The sequence below is a fragment of the Lissotriton vulgaris genome, chromosome 11, assembly GCF_964263255.1.
Source record: "Lissotriton vulgaris chromosome 11, aLisVul1.2, whole genome shotgun sequence".
NCBI classification, from domain to species: Eukaryota; Metazoa; Chordata; class Amphibia; order Caudata; family Salamandridae; genus Lissotriton; species Lissotriton vulgaris.
Genome location: NC_141699.1, coordinates 197,327,443 through 197,349,010, shown reverse-complemented (window position 1 = coordinate 197,349,010; position 21,568 = coordinate 197,327,443). Strand labels below are relative to the sequence as shown.

Sequence of the window (21,568 nt, the reverse complement as noted above, 5' to 3'; positions counted from 1 at the left end):
GGAAAGGAAACGCATGTTGAAACTCCAGTTCAACCAATGAGGAATACGCACTCGAAGGCATGGAGTTCTTGCTTGCTTCGCTCCCGACGACCCGCAATTGAACTGCAGCTTGGTGAAGTTTATGAAGGAGGTGGAGAAAAAGATGCAGAAACTTGATACTTAACTTAGTTTGTAGTTACTTGAACAAGCTGACCTATACTTAAAATGATGGTTAATATCACTAAATCTACGATGGTGGCGGAAAGAGGCTTCTGGAACTCGACCTTCTCTTTTAAAGCTTACAAAGAAGTTAATCTGTATTTTCATGATTTTTAAAAAGGAATTATACAATTTTATATGTAATATTAAGAATACTGTGAGAATGTACTGTATGTATATGTTTTTTTAAATGGAGAAATTGCAATGGTTTTTATTAACTATGCAAATACAAATTTACTTACTATCCGTTTGTACACCAGTCCTTGAAAAACAGCACTTACTTGATCAAAAAATCTGCTGTATATTTGATTTTTGCGGTTAACAATTGGATGCAATCTTGTGATTATACCTTTACTGCTTCCAATGAGTTTACTGTGTAAAATGTATCATTGTCTATGACTTGTGCGAACCACTGTGCCTTCTATAATGATATACCCAGGTTCATTTAGGCATATGGGTTGCTCTTGCTGTTTGTAATCTCTTAAATATAATCATGCACAAGTTTTCAGGAACTTCATGATAATGCTTCATTATAAACAATATTTTTTCCAAACACCATGTTAAAACAAACATGTTATGCACTTCTTATATGCCCATAAGCACTTGTTTATATGCATTCTTAGATTTAATGACAATGACCATACCTTTCAAGAGAATGTAGAAAATCAGTCATACAAGTTCTGAAGAGTGCATCTGCCACATTTAAAGCCCCACATACCACACCGAGTATGGTATCTGGCTTTTCAGCCTAAAAATAAAAATTAAAAGTTTATTTAATTACACATTAACTTATAAAAGAATGCGACCAAAAAAACACTAATGGGATAGCTCACAATAATTTAATAAGATAGCTTACTCGTGTATTTTATCAGCAGAGACTCAACAAATAAAGTAGATACTTTGTATATAAAGAATTCCAATTACACTGCAGCAAGGTATCCACAAAATATATCCTGAATGTTATAACATTTTATTCATTTCTCCCTTTGTTATTACCCAAGAAAGCTTAAAAGGGCAATTTGAAGGGGGTAATTATTCACAGGGTAAGCTTACAAGCAAGACACATCCCTTTGAATATTCCTACCTGTACTTTCTCTGCAATGAGGTGATCCAGCCACCCAGTGTCTGTCTCGTTGTTCTGAAAGCTTTCAGTTTCCAGCAACTTGATGAGGTACTCGACTGTCGTTCTGAAGTCTCCACGGATTGATAACTCTTTCAGTGCTACCACCATATTCCTTCAAAATAAACAGCTCAAATTAATATGTGCTGGCATTCTATTGTTTGTAACAAGTGTGGTTTATTCATGGAAGAGCATTCAAATATAACCCTGATACCAATGACTTTACATGCTCCATATCCGTTCATCCACAGTAAATTATGGAGGGGCAAATCCTACTGAAACTTGGCATTAGTTTTATGAAGTCAGATAACTTAATACACAGCACAGCGTTTCTGCTTTATGGTTTATATGTTACACAAAGCTCTTTTTAAGAAGATGATGGATAGCATAAAGATATATGCCCGGAGTTTGTCAACAAATTATCATTTTTAATACTGTTGCAACATGCAGTAACTAAAGATCAATATAATACTGACAAACGTGAAAGGGAATTCACGAGTGACTATTCAAACCTTGCATCACAAATCACAAGGCTCGCTTTTGGCAGAATAATTTTGAGAAATAATATAGAAGGTCTAAGCAAAATACTTTTGTGGAAAGTGGAACTTCAGGCATTCCAAAAGGAGTATCTATCGCATAACAGTCTGAGTCATGGTCGCACAACCACACTACATCTTGAAAGAACACCCACATCACAAAATAAGATTAGCTTTCCCTCTCTGACCAGTCTGCAGAATGGGAACATTTGGCATTATGAGCAAATATTTGTGCTGCGCCATTTAGGAAACTCATAATTCTAGCTTGATTTTGGGTGCTTAAGTAGAAATTAGCTAGGGTTAGAAAATAAGAGCTTCATCATATATTTCATCTAAAGATTGCCTTGCCATCTCCTACACAAAGATGTTCCCAATTTCTATTGTTTTTATATCCACAGCTTTTATTTGAATGATCATCGGGTTTACAGCTGCAATTACACGTATTCAAATACTCTGCACAAAACAAGGCTTTAACATATTAACAAAGGCTTTTATAATAACAGAAGATATTTCTTGTGTCTGAGTGCCATGTACGTATTTTTCAGAGAAAGGTGTTCAGTAAACCACATTCAAATAGAATGCATTACTGGCAGTCATTGATCATTATCTTAAGATAAGTGATGGGAAATGCGTAGGTCACAGCCTATTTTTCGTGTTCAAGCTTGCAAGTTGTTTAAGGAAAACCTTATGGACCTGGGCAAACATATCAAATGTACTTGTCCCTTGTATCACCAACAGATCCAAATTCTTTGAAGACATTACATTGCAAGAGCTAGCCCTCATAATACCAGGAAACTAGAGGTTTATCGAAGCATACTAAAAAGAGTCCAAACGCTTTCACGAGAAAGTGTGGCATTTGAAGAATACCAACCATCTCCACATAAATACTAAGGTCAGACAGCCATACCCTTATCAAGTTCCCTTCCAAGAAGTCTGACTGGCCCCCTGCCATCCCCGGACAGGCAGCAGCTCTCTAAGGTAAGATGTGCATGGGATAGCCAAAAGGTTCACTCCGGATCAACTCCATCCACTCCGGATCACCGACCGACCCCTGCCCTCACCACGTCTTCAACAAGGTCGACGCTATCATCGCACCCCACCTGCGAGACATCATCAACACATCCTTCGACACCGCCACCTTCCCTGAGAGCTGGAAACACGCCAAACTCAGCGCTCTACTCAAGAAACCAACAGCGGACCCCACCGACCTCAAGAATTACCGCCCCATCTCGCTCCTCCCGTTTCCAGCCAAAGTCATCGAGAAAACCGTCAACAAGCAGATGGCCGCTTTCCTCGAGACGAACGGATCCCTCGACCCCTCACAGTCCGGCTTCCGAGCCAACCACAGCACCGAGACCGCCCTCATCGCCGCCACCGATGACATCCGAGCCCTGATGGACAACGGAGAAACAGCGGCCCTCATCCTCCTAGACCTCTCCGCGGCATTCGACACGGTCTGCCACCGCACCCTAGTACGGCGCCTCAGCAACGTCGGAATCCAGGACAAGGCGCTGGAATGGATCATCTCCTTCCTCGACGGAAGAACACAGAGAGTCCGCCTACCACCGTACAAGTCAGAGGCCACCGAAGTCATCTGCGGCGTCCCCCAAGGATCATCTCTGAGCCCCACCCTCTTCAACGTCTACATGAGCCCCCTCGCGGCCATCGTACGCAAACACAACCTCAGCATAATCTCCTACGCCGACGACACCCAGCTGATCCTCTCCCTGACCAACGACCCCGCCGCCGCCAGAGCCAACCTACACGAAGGGATGAAAGAGGTAGCCGAGTGGATGACGACCAGCCGCCTGAAACTGAACTCGGACAAGACGGAGGTCCTCATCCTGGGCTCCTCTCCCTCCGCCTGGGACGACTCCTGGTGGCCTCCCGCCCTGGGCACCGCACCCAAACCGACAGACCATGCACGAAACCTGGGCTTCACCCTGGACTCCTCCCTCTCCATGACCAGGCAAGTCAACAACGTCTCCTCGGCATGCTTCAACATCCTTCGCATGCTACGGAAGATCTTCTGGTGGATCCCCACCGAGACCAGGAAGACCGTCACCCAGGCCCTCGTCACCAGCCGACTGGACTACGGCAACGCCCTCTACGCCGGTACCACCGCCAAGCTCCAGAAGAGACTCCAGCGGATCCAGAACGCCTCAGCCAGACTCATCCTCGACATCCCACGAACCAGCCACATCTCCGGACATCTGAGAGACCTTCACTGGCTCCCCGTCAACAAAAGAATCACCTTCCGCCTCCTCACCCACGCACACAAAGCCCTACACGACCAAGGCCCGAGCTACCTCAACAGCCGAGTCAACTTCTACGCTCCCAAACGCCACCTCCGATCAGCCAACCACGCCCTCGCCGCCGTCCCCCGCATCCGAAGAGCGACTACAGGAGGAAGGTCCTTCTCCTACCTGGCCGCCAAGACCTGGAACTCCCTCCCTCCCGACCTGCGCCTGACCCAAGACCACCTCTCCTTCAGGAAGAAGCTGAAGACCTGGCTGTTCGAGCAGTAGCGGCTCCCCCCCTCCCCCAGCGCCTTGAGACCCTACGGGTATGTAGCGCGCTCTATAAGTGTCACTGATTGAAGGTTTATACCAGTGCTCTCACAAACACATTCTTGGTGGTATTTCACCTGCCACCACCAGCTACACTATTCCAATTTAGCATTAACAGTTAGACTGTGGGAAGAGTTTAACTTTTAGGGTGAAAATTAGTTCCCCATCTATCCAGGGGGGTTTCCAAGCCAGCTGCATCACCCACCCGTTATCGCGGAGTATGTAATGATTGGGGTGTACTTCCCATCGGTAAGAGGATCTACTGATGGGAAATGCAGATAGTCTTTTTCAGAATGTGGACCGAAAAGTGCTAAGAAATATTCATCTTAGGGTGAAAGGGCAAGCTGCTCGTCAGAACTGTCAGAATTGTCCTATATTATGTGGAGCAATTCCATTACCACACCAGATACTGGCAGGAAGGAGTAGATCACTGATGGAAGAAATGTCGGGTGGTATCAGGACCGGTGCAACAGGGATCACAAAACCTGTGGAATCAGAATCCCATTTGGAGAGTGGCTTAAGTGTTGATTGGTCATCCCAAAGATCTCGAACATTACCCATCGAATGGCCTTGGCTTGAGGTGGGTCGGCAGCGTGAGATCAAACTCCAGCTTCACTTTTGAAAATTATAAGCCGGTCATCAAGGAAAATTGCAGAGAAGAGTCCGAACATATCAGTGAGCAGGATAGTTTCCTCAAGAAAGAAGAGGACTTGTTCAATTTCCTTTGAGGTTTTTTTGTGACTTCTCCGGGAAGATACCTTCAGGGGCCTGTCCCTGACAGGTTATTTACATGAGGAAGGGGACAGGTAAAGCTATGAGCTATCCCTAAATGTCCTAGCCAAAAACAATTTGGCACCCTAATCCCTAACGGTCTTTGGGTGCACTGAGGGGAAACAGTTGCAGGTAGAGGGGCCGAAGTCAGATCCAAGACACAACATACAGATGTGGTGTTTATCCAATAAAGACATTCATGTGGCAATGCTGACAATGTTTAGGCTCAGAGATCTTGAGATGTGACAATTGACCCAATTGCTGTTGAAAAACTAACGATTTTTATCAAGTGAGACCGAGAGTTTCGGGCTCGCACTGGTGAAGCATGGAAAAACAGTAACTGACACCAATGTGCCAGTCAGCACCATATATACAATGATAACGCCTTATCGGGACAGATTAAGCTGCTGCCGAAGGCATGTAGCATCACCTAACACATTTTGGTGCGTTTTAGGTTTTCTTTTGTAACAATAACAAATTTTTCATTAAACCTATGATAAGATGTTATAACCAATGCTAGACATAATTTCACTAACTGCAGTTTAGTCAGTGCATTTCTCTACTTTTATGAGGGTATACAAAATCCAACCTGTTTGAACTTTACATACACATTTGTAATGCTAATTGCTCTTAAACTCAGTGATTGAAATGGAAAACTAGAAGTGCAGGTACTCTGTAGCAGAGTACCTGCTTGTTTCTGAGAAGTGCTGGAACTCTCCAATTAAAAGTATTACGTCGCTCATGAAAAGTGCTGGTACTCTCCCTCTCAAAATATAAAAGTGCTGGTACTCTGTATTGGGCAGTACTGGCCCATATATGCACTGCTTAAACTACTGAAAGGATTTACACCAAATCTAGGGGGGTTAAAATTGAAAAAGACACTTTTTTCAAATCCCTTCAACACACTACTTACCCCCTTGATCTGCAAGAAACTTACAATGACAACCCCAAATCGGATACCTTTTTTCAAAGGATTTTTGAGGTTTGTCAAACAGCGACAATACTATTAGGTACAGTGAAACAGCTTTTCAAAGTAAACTCTGATCTAACCACTACTACAAAGTTGGTATCGTTAACTTGGTAATGTGTATATACAGAATCAACTCTGTATGTGTAGATCTGCACACCAATCCTTAACCCTATTGTCACAATCTTCTTTCTACTTTTATCCAAGTGAGTGAGATGTCTCACTAGGGGAATTCCCAAGCCCCTCACTATGTATGCACTGACGAGATCTGGGGACACCCAGGTCTGTGAGACGCTCAACAAGGTCCCAGAGGTTTCAAAATGATAAACACTTTTGTATCCAAATCATGAATAGTTTAAACACTGATTATGACATAAATAACACAAATACTCCTTCTTGATAATCCCAAAGGATTTTTTGTATTTAGAGTTGTACAAATGCAAATCAATTTAAAAAATTCAATCCAAAATGATGGAATGATGGAATCACATTATTCACATTCTCATCATGCAATTTTAGTGAAAATCAAACTCAAAAACCCAATGCATTTCGGGTGTAAAAGCGACCCTACTTCAGGGGAAAAGAAATTATCATTAAACATATACAGTTTTCCTCTCTTGACGTGTGGAATTGGTATTCTTTAGTTCATCTGGCAGGCACTGTCACGCAGGGAAACAACATGGATTAAAAATCTAGGAACGTTGAATCCAGCAGATTAAATGATCAGTATGAAATGTTATGCTTCTTATAGTTGTTTAAAGGAGGCTGTTCCCTTTTTCTTGTTTTTTTTTGCTGCAGGTTATCAGCGGAAATCGGCGAGGCGATCGAAGGCACCGGTGGAAGGACGGCATTTGTGACTTCCTTTACATCCGTGAAGGTGACAGCGGGCGGTGTCTTTCTTCTCTTGTCTCCTATGCAGGAGCGGGTCAAGCGCGAGGATGAGAGCGGTCGATCAGGCGGTCTGGGGTAGGGCGTACATGCGCCTGTGAGGTACGGTTAGAGGGGCGCTAGCATGCCGGTGGGGGGCACGAGCGGTGTACGAGGCGGGACGCACCGTGAGCCTCAGTGAGGACAGGTTCTGTTCTGAGTTTGCTTATATTTCAGTGTAGCGGTCTTCTGGCAAGGTTCCTCTGCGCCTCTTTAATTAAATTGAAGAATGCTCTGGTGAGTGCCCCTTGGTTTGGAGCACAGCACGTTTGGCCTGCACCTCCTACGAACTTCCGGTTGTGCGGCGTTTGTAGCGGGTGTATGATACAATCAAACGGGCCCTCTGTGCATGTATTTGGACATCCGGAATAAGCCAATAATTTAAATAAACGATATAGCGGTGTGCAACTGCCCTTTAACATAGGCTGTTTTCGGCTGGGGCAGGCTCTAATTAAGATTTAATTTTACTAATTCTGGGAGCAGTGGGGCTCACAGTTTGGGTGGACATTGTGGGCAAGTTCACAACAGCCCAGGGATAATAGCTTCCAAATCGTGTGATTCTGGGCAAAGCACTTAATCTTCCCGTTCCTTCTGAATGTTTCCTTGGGTATTGTTGCTGGTGCTCATGTAAAATGCTCTGATACCTTTTGGGTCGGGTTTGGTGCTTCATAAACCTACATAATTTCTTTCTTTAAAAGATTAATCGTGTGTTAAGTGAGATTACTGTGTGGCACCCAGAAATTAATTTAAGGAATACACAACTCCAGGCGTCAAATAGGCCTATTCCTTGTGTGTCCGCAACAATTACTAATCTTGTTTTTGCATCCTAGGAGTACGCAAGGGGTGCTCTGCAGTCTGGAACAGCAAGGAGCGGGGCTGTGGTCGTCGTTTAAGGGGACACGAGCAGGCCTACACTTCACTGCTTCTGAGGGCCGCCGGGCTAGAGTTCGCTCGCCAAACACCCAGGCTAGCTGGTGTGGCGCGGTCCCAGTTGCGTTGTGCTTACGGCCAGTCCATGTACCCCCAACTTGTGCAGGTAAGGGCCTGGCTAGGTCCCCCTTTAGGTTTCAAATAACATTGTGCTTGCGGTGTTATTGCAGATCAGGGTGTGAGTTACAGGGTGATTGTTGGCTCAGAAAACATGGCCAGTAAACGTGGCGCAAAGCGTTCCCGCATGGAACACATGTTGGAAGGAATGATGCGTAGAATGGAGACAATGGATAGGAAATGGGGAAAGGTAGAACAAATGGGGCAGAGTGTTGCGGAGCTCAAGGAGAGGTTAGATGAACAGATAGGGACAGCAGGTGGGCCCAAGCGCACAATAGTGCCCCCAAAACCCAGAGGGGAATTGGACCCTCTTCCCAAGTGGGCTAGAGCCAGGAAGGGGAAGAGTCAGGATCCCACACCAAATCTGCCCTTGGAGGGGGGGTCCTTCAGGGGAAGGTCCCTCAGAGTTCCCAGCGCCACCAGTGAGCCCTGTACCTATTCCTCAGGTGCCGGCCAGTGTACCGGTGACCCCTGCGCATGCCACGTCAGTGCCTACACTAGGTTCAGTGCCCCCATCCTCAGTCCCGGTGGTCCCGATGGTGATTCCAGTGTTGCCCACACCTAGCTCTGCGCCATTCCCAGGGATTCCTGTCCCGAACACAGCGGCCCCCACCCCGGTCCTGACACCTCCAGAGTTGAGTCAGGTCCCGCCGGAATTAGCGGCTCAGATAGCGGCAGTTCTTCCTTGGCTACGGAAGGGGGGTATGTTACCATCTTCAGTGGGCGCCAAAGAAGTAGGGGAGGATCCTTTAGCAGAGGCGCATAGGATGGTGGCGAAGATTATGGCTGCCCCAATCGGAGTGGGGCCAAGTACTCCCAGTCTACCCCAAGCAGCGCAACAAGTGAGCAACATCGACAAAGACAAGATGGTGGAGCCAGCGGGTGCTGGGGAAATAGGTAAGGAGGTGGCATTACCATTGCTAGGCGCGGGTACACTACCCTCTAGGAGGGACCATTTGGCAAGGCATGTAACACAAAAAGTGAAGGAATTAATTTGGGCTGGTGCATATGTCAATATGTTTTCTTTGCTTGTGGATAACAGGGAAATGGAGCATGCTAAGAAGCAGAAAGATTGGATGTTGCCTAGTTAATGGCCGGTGAAAATGGAGAGATTCAGAGTTGAAGAATCTTTGACCAATTGGATTAGGGCCTTCTCTGTATTTATGGCTATTATAGCTGAGCATTCACCTAACTTGCAAGCAGAAATGGCGTGTTACCAGAGCAGGGTCACAATGTTGCATGATAATTATGGGAGTGTAGGATAGAAGGATTATGACATGAATTTCAGGAAAGCTAAAGAATTTGACTCATCACTTACCTGGGACCAGGTTGACTCGATATCATGGTTTAATCACTTTACTGCAGGTCAACCGAGTAATCCAGGCCAAAGCTGGAACAGAGGTTACACCCTCAAATCACCTCAGCCCTTTCGGCCGGCGCAGGCCGGGGGCACGGCCCCTGGTGCAGGGAGAAGTGGGGGGTGAAAATGGGTCTGCTGGGATTTTAATAAACGATCATGCACCAGGGCACAAGGCACGTGTAAATTTAGACACGCATGCTCCTTATGTAATCAACCTTCCCACCTTGAAACAACATGCCGCAAAAAAGGTAACACCTCCTCTGGAAATAGGGGGGAGAAAGAAACAGGAATAAGGAAAAGGTACGACTTGTGTCACATTCACCCATTGACGTTCTGGCTAAGACTCCTTGGCTGAACAAGTACCCAGACAATGCCTCAGCTAGGATGTTACAAGAAGGTTTTTTGTATGGTTTTAGGATCCTAGCGGTGGATTACACAGGGACTCCAGAGTGTAAAAATCAGCTGTCTGTTAGGACCAATCCGGAGGTGGCAGCGGCTAAAATTAAAAAACTGTGGCTGGGCAGAATAGCGGGTCCCTTTGATCACATCCCTGTGCACAATTTTGCTTGCTCACCCTTGGGCATGGTCCCGAAGAAAGAGGAAGGCGAGTTCAGACTTATTTATAATTTGTCAGCACCTAGAGGCACATCACTAAATGACGCCATCAATGAAGAAGTCTGCAGTGTAAAATATGCCTCTTTTGACCAGGCAGTGGATATGCTAAGGGTTTTGGGACCAGGGACCTTAATTGCCAAATCAGATATTGAATCCACTTTCCGGCTACTGCCGGTACATCCCCTAGATCACCATCTGCTAGGTTTTTCATTCCAAGGTAAATTCTATATGGATATGTGTATGCCCATGGGTTGTTCCATTTCCTGCGCTTACTTTGAGAAATTCAGTTCATTTTTGGAGTGGGTTTTTAGACATACAACAGTGCACCAAAACATCATGCATTATCTGGATGACTTTCTCTTCCTCTGGTCGGCGGGCTCTCGGGAGTGCGCGTGGGCATTACAGGAATATTGCGTGCTCATGCGGGCTTTTGAGGTCCTGCTGACACCGGGAAAGATGGTGGGTCCATCAACAAAAATAGAATTCCTGGGCATTGAATTGGACTCGGTGGAAGGTTGTTTCAGGTTACCAGAGGAAAAAATCATGAAATTTAGAGCATCACACCAGCAATGTTTGGCAAAAGACAAGGTGACACTGCACCAGCTACAGCAGACTGTTGGCCAGTTGAACTTCGCATTGAGAGTGATACCCATGGCACGGCCATTCTCTCGCTCGATCTCACAGGCCATGACTGGTCTGCGGGAGAAGTACCATCACACGAGACTATCATCCGAGGTCCGCCAGGACATGCGGATTTGGATCGCATTTCTGGAGGGTTTTAACTGCAGGGTAATGTGGATAGGTCCCCCCACTACGTCTGCAGAGTTAGGTTTATGGACTGACGCTGCGGGCAGTGTGGGATTTGGTGCCATACTTGGAAACAAGTGGGTGGCGCAGCAGTGGCCGGCTTGGTGGGGGGGAGACTGGGCTGACAGACAATATAGGTTTCCTCTAGCTATTTCCAATCTGGTTGCACTGACCATTTGGCCTCAACAGTTGTGTAATCAATCTGTAATTTTCTGGTCAGATAACATGACAGTAGTGGAATGTATCAACCAACAGGTGGCCCAGTGTAAAATGATGCGGCGCTTGTTGAAAGAGATAGTGCTGGTGTGTATGAAGCTGAACATACAGTTTAAGGCCAAACATGTTCCAGGGGTGCTAAATAATGCAGCTGACGCACTCTCTCGCTTCAAGATGCAGGTTTTCAGGGAACATCTACCATCTGCGGAGGCGACGCCAACACACTTCCAGGAAGCACTCTGGCAGATTGGTGCCCCCAACTACAGAACCTCATGGCAGCTAGCCTAGCGCCCAGGACCAGAAGAGCATACGAAGGGGCGTTTTGGTCTTAGTGTGCTTTTTTGGGACAGGGTTGGGCAGAATGCTGGGATAAGTCAGGGAACTTCCAACAGTACTTGGGCACATTGAGCAGGGAGGGGCGCTCGGCGGCGTCAGCCACCCGGCACATGGCGGCTGTTTCTTTCTTTGCACAGATCAGGGGTAGCAAGGACCCCACGAATAGCTTCATTGTGAGGAACTTACCCCATCTGTTGGGACACTATAGGTGTGGGACATGTACCGCTTGTGACACTACCATTCAGACCAAAAGTTTTGAGCAGGGTGGACGCGCATTTCACCTGAAACATCACACTAACTGCAATACGGCCTGTGTAATTTACATTATTTTGTGCCCATGTAAACAGATCTATGTAGGCCAGACCCAGCAAAAGGTAAAAGCGAGGATCTCATCCCATAGTAGCAGGATAAGATGTAAGGTGACAGGGGCAACCTTGGTGGACCACTGGCAAAAAAGTGGCCACTTAGTAAGTGATTTGAGGTGGCTGGTTGTTGAAAAAGTAACCCTCGGTAGGAGAGGGGGTAATGTAATGACTGTATTAAACACACGTGAAGCAAAGTGGATGTCCCTTTTGGACACTATTAAAAATGGACTTAATGAACAGGATAGTAGCCTGTCCCAATTGGCAGCACTTGGTTAATAGTGGGATATATGTAGATCTTTGCCCTTGCATGTTCTAATGAGGCTGTAATGCATCAATCATATGTTTTGAGACAACAATACTCGGTTTCACTCTCGTGCCAGAGAAGTGCCCGAGTCATTATGATTGGCCATCCTTGGCAGCGTTCTAATAGAACATCCACTGTTAACAGATATGTAACTGATATCATGATTATGTCATTTGTCAGATATTCTATGATGTTGTAACCTATCCTTTGGATATAATCCGTATACAATCTCATGTTTTGAGAATTGCACGGGGAGTTCCAATGGACTTGTTAAGGAGACCCGATTCTGTCTGATCTAGAACCACATTGAGCTTTCAGATGGCCTTTCTTAAAAAAAATGTGTTGCGTAATGAGTGACAGAAATGCATTATAAACATGATGATAATTGTGCCTGTTTTAAATCGTTTACAACCTCATGCTTGAGAGTTGCACGATTATCGCTTACACAGGGATCGATGAATATCATTCATCCTTTCCCCAAATTTCACCCCGCAGTGGCACTATGGTCAGACATATGGAGGCTTTTATTGTTATCTCCTATTTCTATTTTTGAATTGTCTTCTCACTTCAAGTTTCCAATAATTAATTTAGAATTGTTACGAACCCACGAATGTACTCGGGTTCCTGTGGGTGAAAATACACAACCTGCTCGTACGGGGTAGTATGTCTTTACTCTCTATTATGGGTTGGACACGTGACCCGATATTCCAAAACTACGCGTAGTGTCAACGGCGTTCTGCCTTGGCGTTCGTCAATCCGCTGGATGGCGTTCTGAGATCGACTGATCGTAAGTTCACTTCCACTTCTCTCCCTCTTTTTGAGTAGAAAGCACTGTCAGGCTAGTTAATTTAAGCCGACTTTATCAACGAGTAACGGATCGTTTTACCGTTTGTTTGTTCATCCCCCAAACAGTGACAACCGAATGAGACGTGACAAGCAGTTTAAACTCATCCGGCCCACGCCTTTAGGATCATGTAAGTAGGCATCCCCCCACTTCTCTCGGCAAGCTTTGAATCACAGACCATAAGATAAATGAGCCTTTTAACAAGAAATACATTTTCCTTCATTCTGTCTGCAGTGCCTCACTGAAGAGACCCTCGGGAACTAGGCGCCTTGTTTCTAACATTCACAGCGTACTTCATGATTTAGTATGTTACTAATCCATTGATTAGTCTCATCCTCTTCTGCCCACAGCGTGGCTGGTCTGAAGTGATATCCTTTTGCAATAATGTGCCATTGGTATACATGACCCTCGAGGACCGTGTGTAGGAAATCTGTAATCCTACAACGCAGTTCGGTTTCTCTCGATGTCCCAGTCTCTTTTAAATCAAGGGTGAGCACAACGGTTATGTCTGTTTACAGTTGATGTTTTATTTCGCAAAAACCCTGTAATTAGCCGGGTGACCATGATATATTTTTCTCTCTGTATTAGATCGCGAGACAACTTTTATTATAATGGTAGTAACCATACTTTGTGTATGTTGTGAATCCTTTTTTCTAAATGACCACTGGCTACTATGCTCTCATACAATCCCATTTATCTGATGTATGAGGTTTATCCTCTATGAACTGATTCATTTAGCTATATACCTGCAAGGACCCTTTGGAACCTAAGTGTGTCTAATAATGGACTCTTTTGTCTTATTCTAATTCCTCTGTAGTTGCGAATTTGTTTTCGCGGCGGCTATCCACTACGATTGAGTGGTGTACCCGAGTTCCCATATCAGAGCCTTCTGGGGCCTGTTGACCATGGTAATTGTTAGTATAAGTAACTCTGACGTCGTATATACGACGTATTAAGTTAACTTAGCTGTACCACTTTGAATGTCTGACCCTCTGTTTTTAAATTTTCAGATATTTTTGCCCCATCACCTCCTTCCCTGTTTTGTCCTGATGAAGACCCCGCTTAAGGACCTAATCTGGCCTATAATACAGGGGTCGAAAGTCGACGGCTTGTGTTTATTTGGACATCCGGTTCGAGTCCCTGACTTTTCCATTGATAGGCTGTGACCGTAGAATGTCTTTCTAAGCTTTTTTGATTTTGGCCACAAATTTCGGTTTGTTGCATCTGAAATGTTTAATCCTGTTTTGTCATCACTTGATTGTTCTGACTAAATATGCCTATTTCTTTTTGTACTTCACATCTTTAAGCACCCCCTTTCTTTTCCTTTCTCCCCTCTCCTTGGGGCTTCCTAATAGATATCAATTATTATTAAGTAATTGTCACCAGTTTAGGTGCTCAGTGTTGCTAATAAATCACAATACTTTGCAAGTTTCATAAAAATGTGTACTTTGTTTTTGAATTTTGTTTGAGTGCTAGCATACCTAGTACTACACACCTTTCTTGCGGGGACCCCTGATCTATATGTACCTCATTGTGAGGAAGGCTCAGAAGGGGTGGCGGTGCCTCCAGGGGACGGCCACGGACACGAGACAACCGATAGTTTTAGAACGGCTGGCAGCGCTATTAACAGCCCTGAGTTGCATTTGCAGTTCGACAGGGGAGGTGCTGCTGTCTAGAGCTGCCTTTTCACTAGCTTTTTATGGGGCATTCAGGGTAGGGGAACTGGTGGCACAAAATAAGCAGGATGTGCTAGGTGGACTCCAGCTTGAACACGCACAGATACAGGATGATGCGCTGTTGATTACCATTAAGAAATTAAAAACTGATCAAGAAGCCCGTGGTGAGGGGCTGGTACTTCAACGGGCACGAACTAACCCATGCTGCCCATTGATGCACTTGGAGGCCTTCCTCCGCCAGAGGGTAGGTGCAGTAGGGGGGACACTATAATGCATGCAGACGGTACCCCACTTACTAGGTTCCAATTCAAAAGGGTGTTGGCCATGGCAATTGACAGGATTGGTTTAAATCCAAAAAACTTTGGGACACATTCGTTCCAAATAGGGGCTGCCACAGAGGCAACTGCTAGATGGTTGCACAATAGCAGTGTGAAAAGAATTGGGAGATGGTCTTCTAATTGTTACAAGCGTTATGTGTAGCTGCACATGTTGTGAGGGTGGCAGAACAATTAGTCTGATACCTGTCTTGTTTGTTTGCTTATATTTCAGTTTCTCGAAACTGTCACGCACGGCAGAAACTGCCGTCAGCACATCACCAGCAAGTCTCTTCACCACGGCGGACGCATGCACAGGACAAGGATGCCCATGTTGTATGGGTTATTGGTCATTCTTATGTAAGGCGTGTCAAATCGGTTTTTCTTGCAGGTAATTACAGACAGAGAGCTGAACAGGGAGGTTTCAAGGTTTCCTTCCATGGAAGAGGGGGTCTCTGCCTCAGTCAGTTTAGGGGGTTTGTTACAGAGCTGTTGAACAGACAAACCCCGCCGCCCACAGTTGTTATCTTGCACTTGGGCGTAAACGATCTGGTAAACTCAGGGAGAAGGGTCCTGATGGAGGAGATAATCTCGGAGGTAGGCTGATTAGCTAAGACATGCCAGGGCTGCACCATAGTTTGGTCCCAGATGATACCCAGACTCAGATGGAGGGGTGGGGATTCTGTCAAAGCGTTGAATCACTTGGTAAAGAGTATCAACAATAAAATAGCGAAATTGTTTAGGTCACCTCAATTGCAAAACATAGCACATCGGTGTGTCAGGGGGAATCGTGCTTCTTAAAAGACGGGGTTCACCTGACTAGTGTAGGCAACGACATATTCTTGGAAAACATGTCTTGGCTTGGAGCTTTTAGGGCAGGGCATGACCTTTCAGTGTAGGAGGATTGGGGGGGCAGATAGTCGGGCAACTACGCTGGCCTGTGGCGGTAAGGTCATGATTGGTGAGCAATTTAAGGTCTTTAGGGGACGGCGCCATTCTTGAATGGGGACGCCCAGGGGGAGGGACAAGTGGTCTCTCCTGGAACTCCAGGGGTGGTACATCCGGTTGGATGGATGGGTGCGGGGACGGGGGGAGTCACGCTTTCTTTAGGCAGGTTGGCCACCCCGCAAGGGCACTATGATGTCACTAAATGGCGCAGAGTGCAAGGGCCCCCCTTTGTTAATGGAGTGCATGGAGCGTACGGGGGTAACGGGGCAGGGGGGGTAACCCTCTCGGTAAACGGGCCCTCTGCGCATGCGCACTCATACGTGAGGGCGTGGCTGATTGATAACGATATGACACCGGTTAGCGACCTTGCCGTTGGCCTAAATATGATTAGCAGAAAAGTTAATAATGTGTGATTATGATTCAAAATATTTGTTTCGAATAGAAAATACTTTGTATTAGAAGTATGTTAAGGTTAGCCCTTTGATACCGGTCTACATGAATTGTAATCTAATGTCAAATACGTTTTCTGCATAAATAATTGTGTAAATATAGTTTATTTCAAATTTTTATTTGCTTTTATGATTTAATAAATACGTCTGGGGGGGGGTCGTAAGACCCCCCCTTCCAAAGAAAATCCTCTCTCATGTCCATTTTTAATAACTGTTGGTGGAACACAAGGCAGGGGAGGGGGATGGTCGGTAGTCCCATACCATGTAGACTGACAAACACTACGAGGATACACAGGTCCGTTTGAAACTAATTTAATAAGGAAGAAGGGTTGATATTCAGAGAGACAGCCGAGGAACCGGAACTGAGGCAGAACAAGAGGATGTCGCTGTATGCAGATGACGTCCTTCTGTATGTCGCAAGGCCGCCTCCATAAAGACCTTTTGTTCGACAGGCTGGAGATGTTTGGACACTACTACGGATACAGGGTCAACTGGAACAAATCGATACTGTTTTAGGCAGGATCGTGGGCACACGAGATTGTGATATCTGGCCCCCTGCGCATGACCACAGGGGAGAGGAGTTGCCCACTAAAGAACAATGGATTGCTGAGATGGAGGTTTGCATGGGAGTTGAAAGGGTGGTGTACACTGCCAGAGGGTGCCCCGGAAATTCTAGAAAACATTGGACCGCTGGAGGAAGGGGTATTGTCTCGGGATGGGGGATTCCCACCCGTTGCAGCATTGTGACCCTCACTTTCCACCCGTAAAGTACCCACAATGGTACGAGGGAACTCTTCCTGCTCTTTTTTATGCCCCCTGCCACACAGACTATTGGGACAGTAAGAATTTGAAAATGTAATCCTTTAGGTACGATGCAACCTGGCCACCTACGGACTTGTTTCTTAAAGGTACTGATGTGCTGTGCATATGCCCATAGCTGTTTGTTGCTGCATAAAACGACAAAAAGATTGTGCAGATGGTGATGTTTAAAAACAGCCCTCGATAATAGTCTTTCACATTCAACCATAGTTCAACTGCTCCTATGAGTCAAAGTCGTATCGCTCCGGACCCAACAGATTTCATTTTATCATCTAGCTCTAAATCGACACGTCCGGGAGACACTATTCTCCTGTCCTCAGGGTTTTACAGGAGAGGGCATAATGACGTTAGCGAAATAACATATTACCATAACCGTTAGCTTCTTTCAGTCAATAACTTCATCAAGCATTTCAAATTTAGATCTTCCAATCAATTCGAGTCATTCATAACACATAACCAATCAAAACCAAAGAAACCCCAAGTTCAGATTAATCACTAATTGCGTCAATAAAAACATCTGAGAAGTGCATCAGAATAGACAAGAAGCGCGTCAGAATAGACAATCATATTTTTTTTAAAAAATCTCAATTTATTTTTAGCTCAAATACTCCACCTACTGACCATTTATAAAACAATTCTTCTTTCATAAAACCAATATTTTGCGAGAAATAAATAAAAGGCTACCATTTGTGCCTACCAAGTATAAGCTTTTCAATCATAAAATTAATTTTACGCCTTTGTTTCAACAACTTTTTTCTGTCTCAACCACTGACTCTACTTTGTACATGTTCAATTCTCAAAAATCTAATACCTGTAAACTCTTCATTATGTTCCAAATGCACGAGTTCAGCAAGGGCCTACTTAAAATCTTTATACTCAATCGCCCTGAAATATTTTTCTACTCTTAGTTTCGATTGTGTAATAGTGCAGTTTAAGTACAATTTGGGACAAGAACAGATTAGATAAAGTAGAAAGTTCTTAAAACGATTTATAAACTCATTAATCCAAAATGTTCGTTTTAAATGACATTCATTGGCAAAAAATATTATCGTTTTACTGCCATGTTCACATTATTTGCAGTGACCACAGGTAACGAAGACAGGCGTAAGAGGTGGCCACCAGGTTGAAGTGGACAATTATCTCTATGCTGGAAAATAATGTGACTTGGTTACATCGACCAATTTAGGTCAATGACAAAAAGTAGTGAAAACTGACCTTGGGGAATCTAATTCTTTTTTTAATTTTTTATAAATTACAATATTCAGTTAATATTTTTAGAATTTGCTAGCTGTGTACACTATATTAAGTTATACATTTGATTTCATTCTGAAAATGTTCTGATTTAGGCTGCAGTTTTTTTCTTGAGGTAGCATATTCAAGCCTTGGGAAAAACCAAGGAGCTCCTTCTCGCTTGCTTATTAGCTCGCTTAAATGTGTCTGCCAAAGTAGTCCATTTATCGCCACATTGTGAAAACCTTTTAGTTGCAGTTTAAGACTCTCTCATCATGAATACATTGTTGGTGTTACAAATATTTCTTCATCATGAATATTGGCCATAATTAACTTCGAATTAAAGATCTGGGGTGGCAGGAAGTGGAATGGAAAACAGCATATGCAGCAGTGTCTCTTCTGTTAGTGGAAGTTATTCTCCTGCTCTTGCCAATCTTAATCAATGCATCCAGGAAGACAATTTCCAAGTGGTTGGAAATCATAGTTTAAACAAGTTTGTTAGAGACCTGACTAGTCAGCTGACCAACTTGCATGCCCTCCTGACGAGGCCGACCCGAAGGGGTTGTAGGCGGCTTGCTGTGCTTCTTCCCTCACCCCTTCTGATGAGAACTAAAATGTGGTGCAGTGCCGGCCCGCTGGGATGTAGGCACCCTGCTGTGTCAGTTTTGCAAAAAGTCAACAAAGGTCTCTTTGAAAAAAAAATATATATAAATAAATACATTATAGTTTAAACAAATGTCATCACTGTTATTCAAATATTGCACATATTAGCAAACAATTTCTTCTCTCCTTTCCACTTTACAAATATGTCATCTATGAATATCAGCCAAATAACTACATATAGCATATACTGGTCACCTTCAGTTTTCCAAGAGGATTCTTGATGCCACAAACCCATCATTATATCAGAATGCAAAGACGCAAACCTACAACTGATCGCAGTGCTGCAAAACTGAATTGTTCTGCATTCTGTCCATCAATTGTTCTTTTAGCATTTGTCACCCCGAGTGGGACGGGTATGCCCAGACATGGGTCCTGTGCTCTCCATGCCACTGGAGTCAAGCTGAAAGCCCGAAACCGATCCTAGGATGCTTGTTTCCAGTTCAGGGAGGACCTGGCCTGGCAGTTCAGGCTGGATTGTTCCCATTGGGCGCAGGGTCAAGACTGATTGGCTTAAGGCTGGGTCCAAACTGGAATGGCATGGTGAGCAAAAAAACGATGGATTTAGGCCCAGATCTCTGTACTGGGGTGAATGTATGACATTGCTCTGCATTCTGTTCATCAATTGTTCTTTTTGCAAAACTGAAGACGGAACTGACTGCCAAAAACAAAGTAATGATAAGTTAACACAATATTAATAATTTGAAGTAAAATTTTAGAACGAGGCAAATACCACACCGATTTCATCCTTAGAAAATAATCCACTGCCTTTAAACCATCTTCATGGCGGATACACGCATAAATAGATATTTTTAAACATCACCATTTGAATCGTTGCATCTTGCACTTTGACTAATTACTTCATTCCTGATTATAAAACAGTGGATATCTTAATTTTTCTCATAAGGTTTCTCTCGTCGGGCCTTCTTTGTTCGTTCTGCATACTGCGCCTCTTTTTTGGTCACATCTGTGTTTAGGTTTTATACATATATTTATGAGGAAGAAACAAACGTATTTTTCAGTTCTATTGTTAAAGGAAGAACTGCACACACGTCTCTAGGCTTCGTTATCAGATGTACATAAATACATTTTATGTAATTCCTCCATCTCATCCAAATTATTTCCTGTCTCACTCTCTTTTTCCTCGATCCCAATTAATTATGCGACATCTTTGTTATATTATACCACTTTTAGGAGGTAACCTGGATATATCCCGGACTCTTCTCTTTTTTTATAGAATAAACGGACTTAGTCACACCTACATATCTATTTTGGTTTAATAATACTGGTCTAGTGAGACATCTTAGAACTTCAAAATATTGTTTTTACTGAGTGTCGAGAGATATTTTGAGCTACACCCATTCTACACATAAAAAATAAATTGAACTGGACTGGCAAAAGGGGTGAAACGCAAGTAGAGGTCAGCATCGGCGAAATAGAAGGGTACATGTTGGAATTTCAAATAAAATGACAATGTATGTTAAAATAAGCTTATTTTTATCATTTCCTGGCAATTTCCTTTTAAAGCGAAAGAAGGAGCCAAGAATGGCAAGTAATAATGGAGACACTTACGTCACTAGAAATGTTACAAAAGCGTAGACTAATCGTTAACTTGTAAAATTCGCGTTACAATGTTTTGAAATCATTTAATGCACCACAGAGAAAATAGATTATTTTTAAAATGAAGTTCATAAGTGAGGGTTATACTAACGAGATTGCTTCCTCACGATTCTCTCCCCAGGAGAAACAGTGGCCAAACTGGGAATCGGCAAACTCATGTAGCCCCCCAGCAGCGGCAACACTAAAGTAACCCCAAACATTCTTGCTGCTTCGAAAATTCAACTCCTGTACCGTCCCTGAGCTTGGCTTGAAACCCTAGAAGTAGAAAAACATTGTTTAGATTAAATAGTATATATGAAAGAAGTGGTCAAGTGCGGTTTTGGAACATGAAATACTGGAAGCACATTTGAAACAATTCTTAAAAGTCGGGTGCACATTTTACTGTGGCAATTTTAATTTACACTTTTTTAGAAAATGAATTCCCACTTCCATACAACAAAATTAAATGTGTGCATAATGCGGGGTATAGGTTGAGTGTCAGAAAGAAGGTCAACACCTAAAAACCGCAACTTAAGGGAATTGTATATTTTATCTGGTCTCTAGCCATACCCACCTCACAAGACTTTATAATAATAATAGCAATACCCAGTAAGTTGGCTTCTACCTTTCCCAGAAACGTATTTTTTCAAACATTTATGCATTGAAAAATACGGCTGACGTTATCAGAAGAAAAACAATGTTGAGAAAAAAACAATTTGAAGGAACATTGTAGTTTACAAATAAAATAGATAATACTGGGATACTTATTGAAGTTATGGACACAACACAAATGACTTGTGAGACACTGGCATGTAGCGACAGAATACATACACTATGAGGCATGCACTCGAGACCTCGTGCAAAATCATTAATTTGAGGTAACAATATGA

At 44.0% G+C, this 21,568-nt stretch overlaps 1 protein-coding gene across 2 annotated transcripts in view; it reads right to left on the bottom strand.

The window, feature by feature from the left end:
• Positions 1-21,568, bottom strand: part of ACACB (acetyl-CoA carboxylase beta) — a 1,895,698-nt gene that overhangs the window by 1,606,667 nt on the left and 267,463 nt on the right. For both annotated transcript variants that reach the window (XM_086943101.1, XM_086943102.1), the window contains exons 11-13: positions 20,791-20,954; positions 1,283-1,433; positions 843-946 (exon numbers count right to left, since the gene is read on the bottom strand). In XM_086943101.1, coding sequence (XP_086799227.1) covers positions 843-946; positions 1,283-1,433; positions 20,791-20,954 — 419 coding nt within the window. The remainder of the gene's footprint in view (positions 1-842; positions 947-1,282; positions 1,434-20,790; positions 20,955-21,568) is intronic.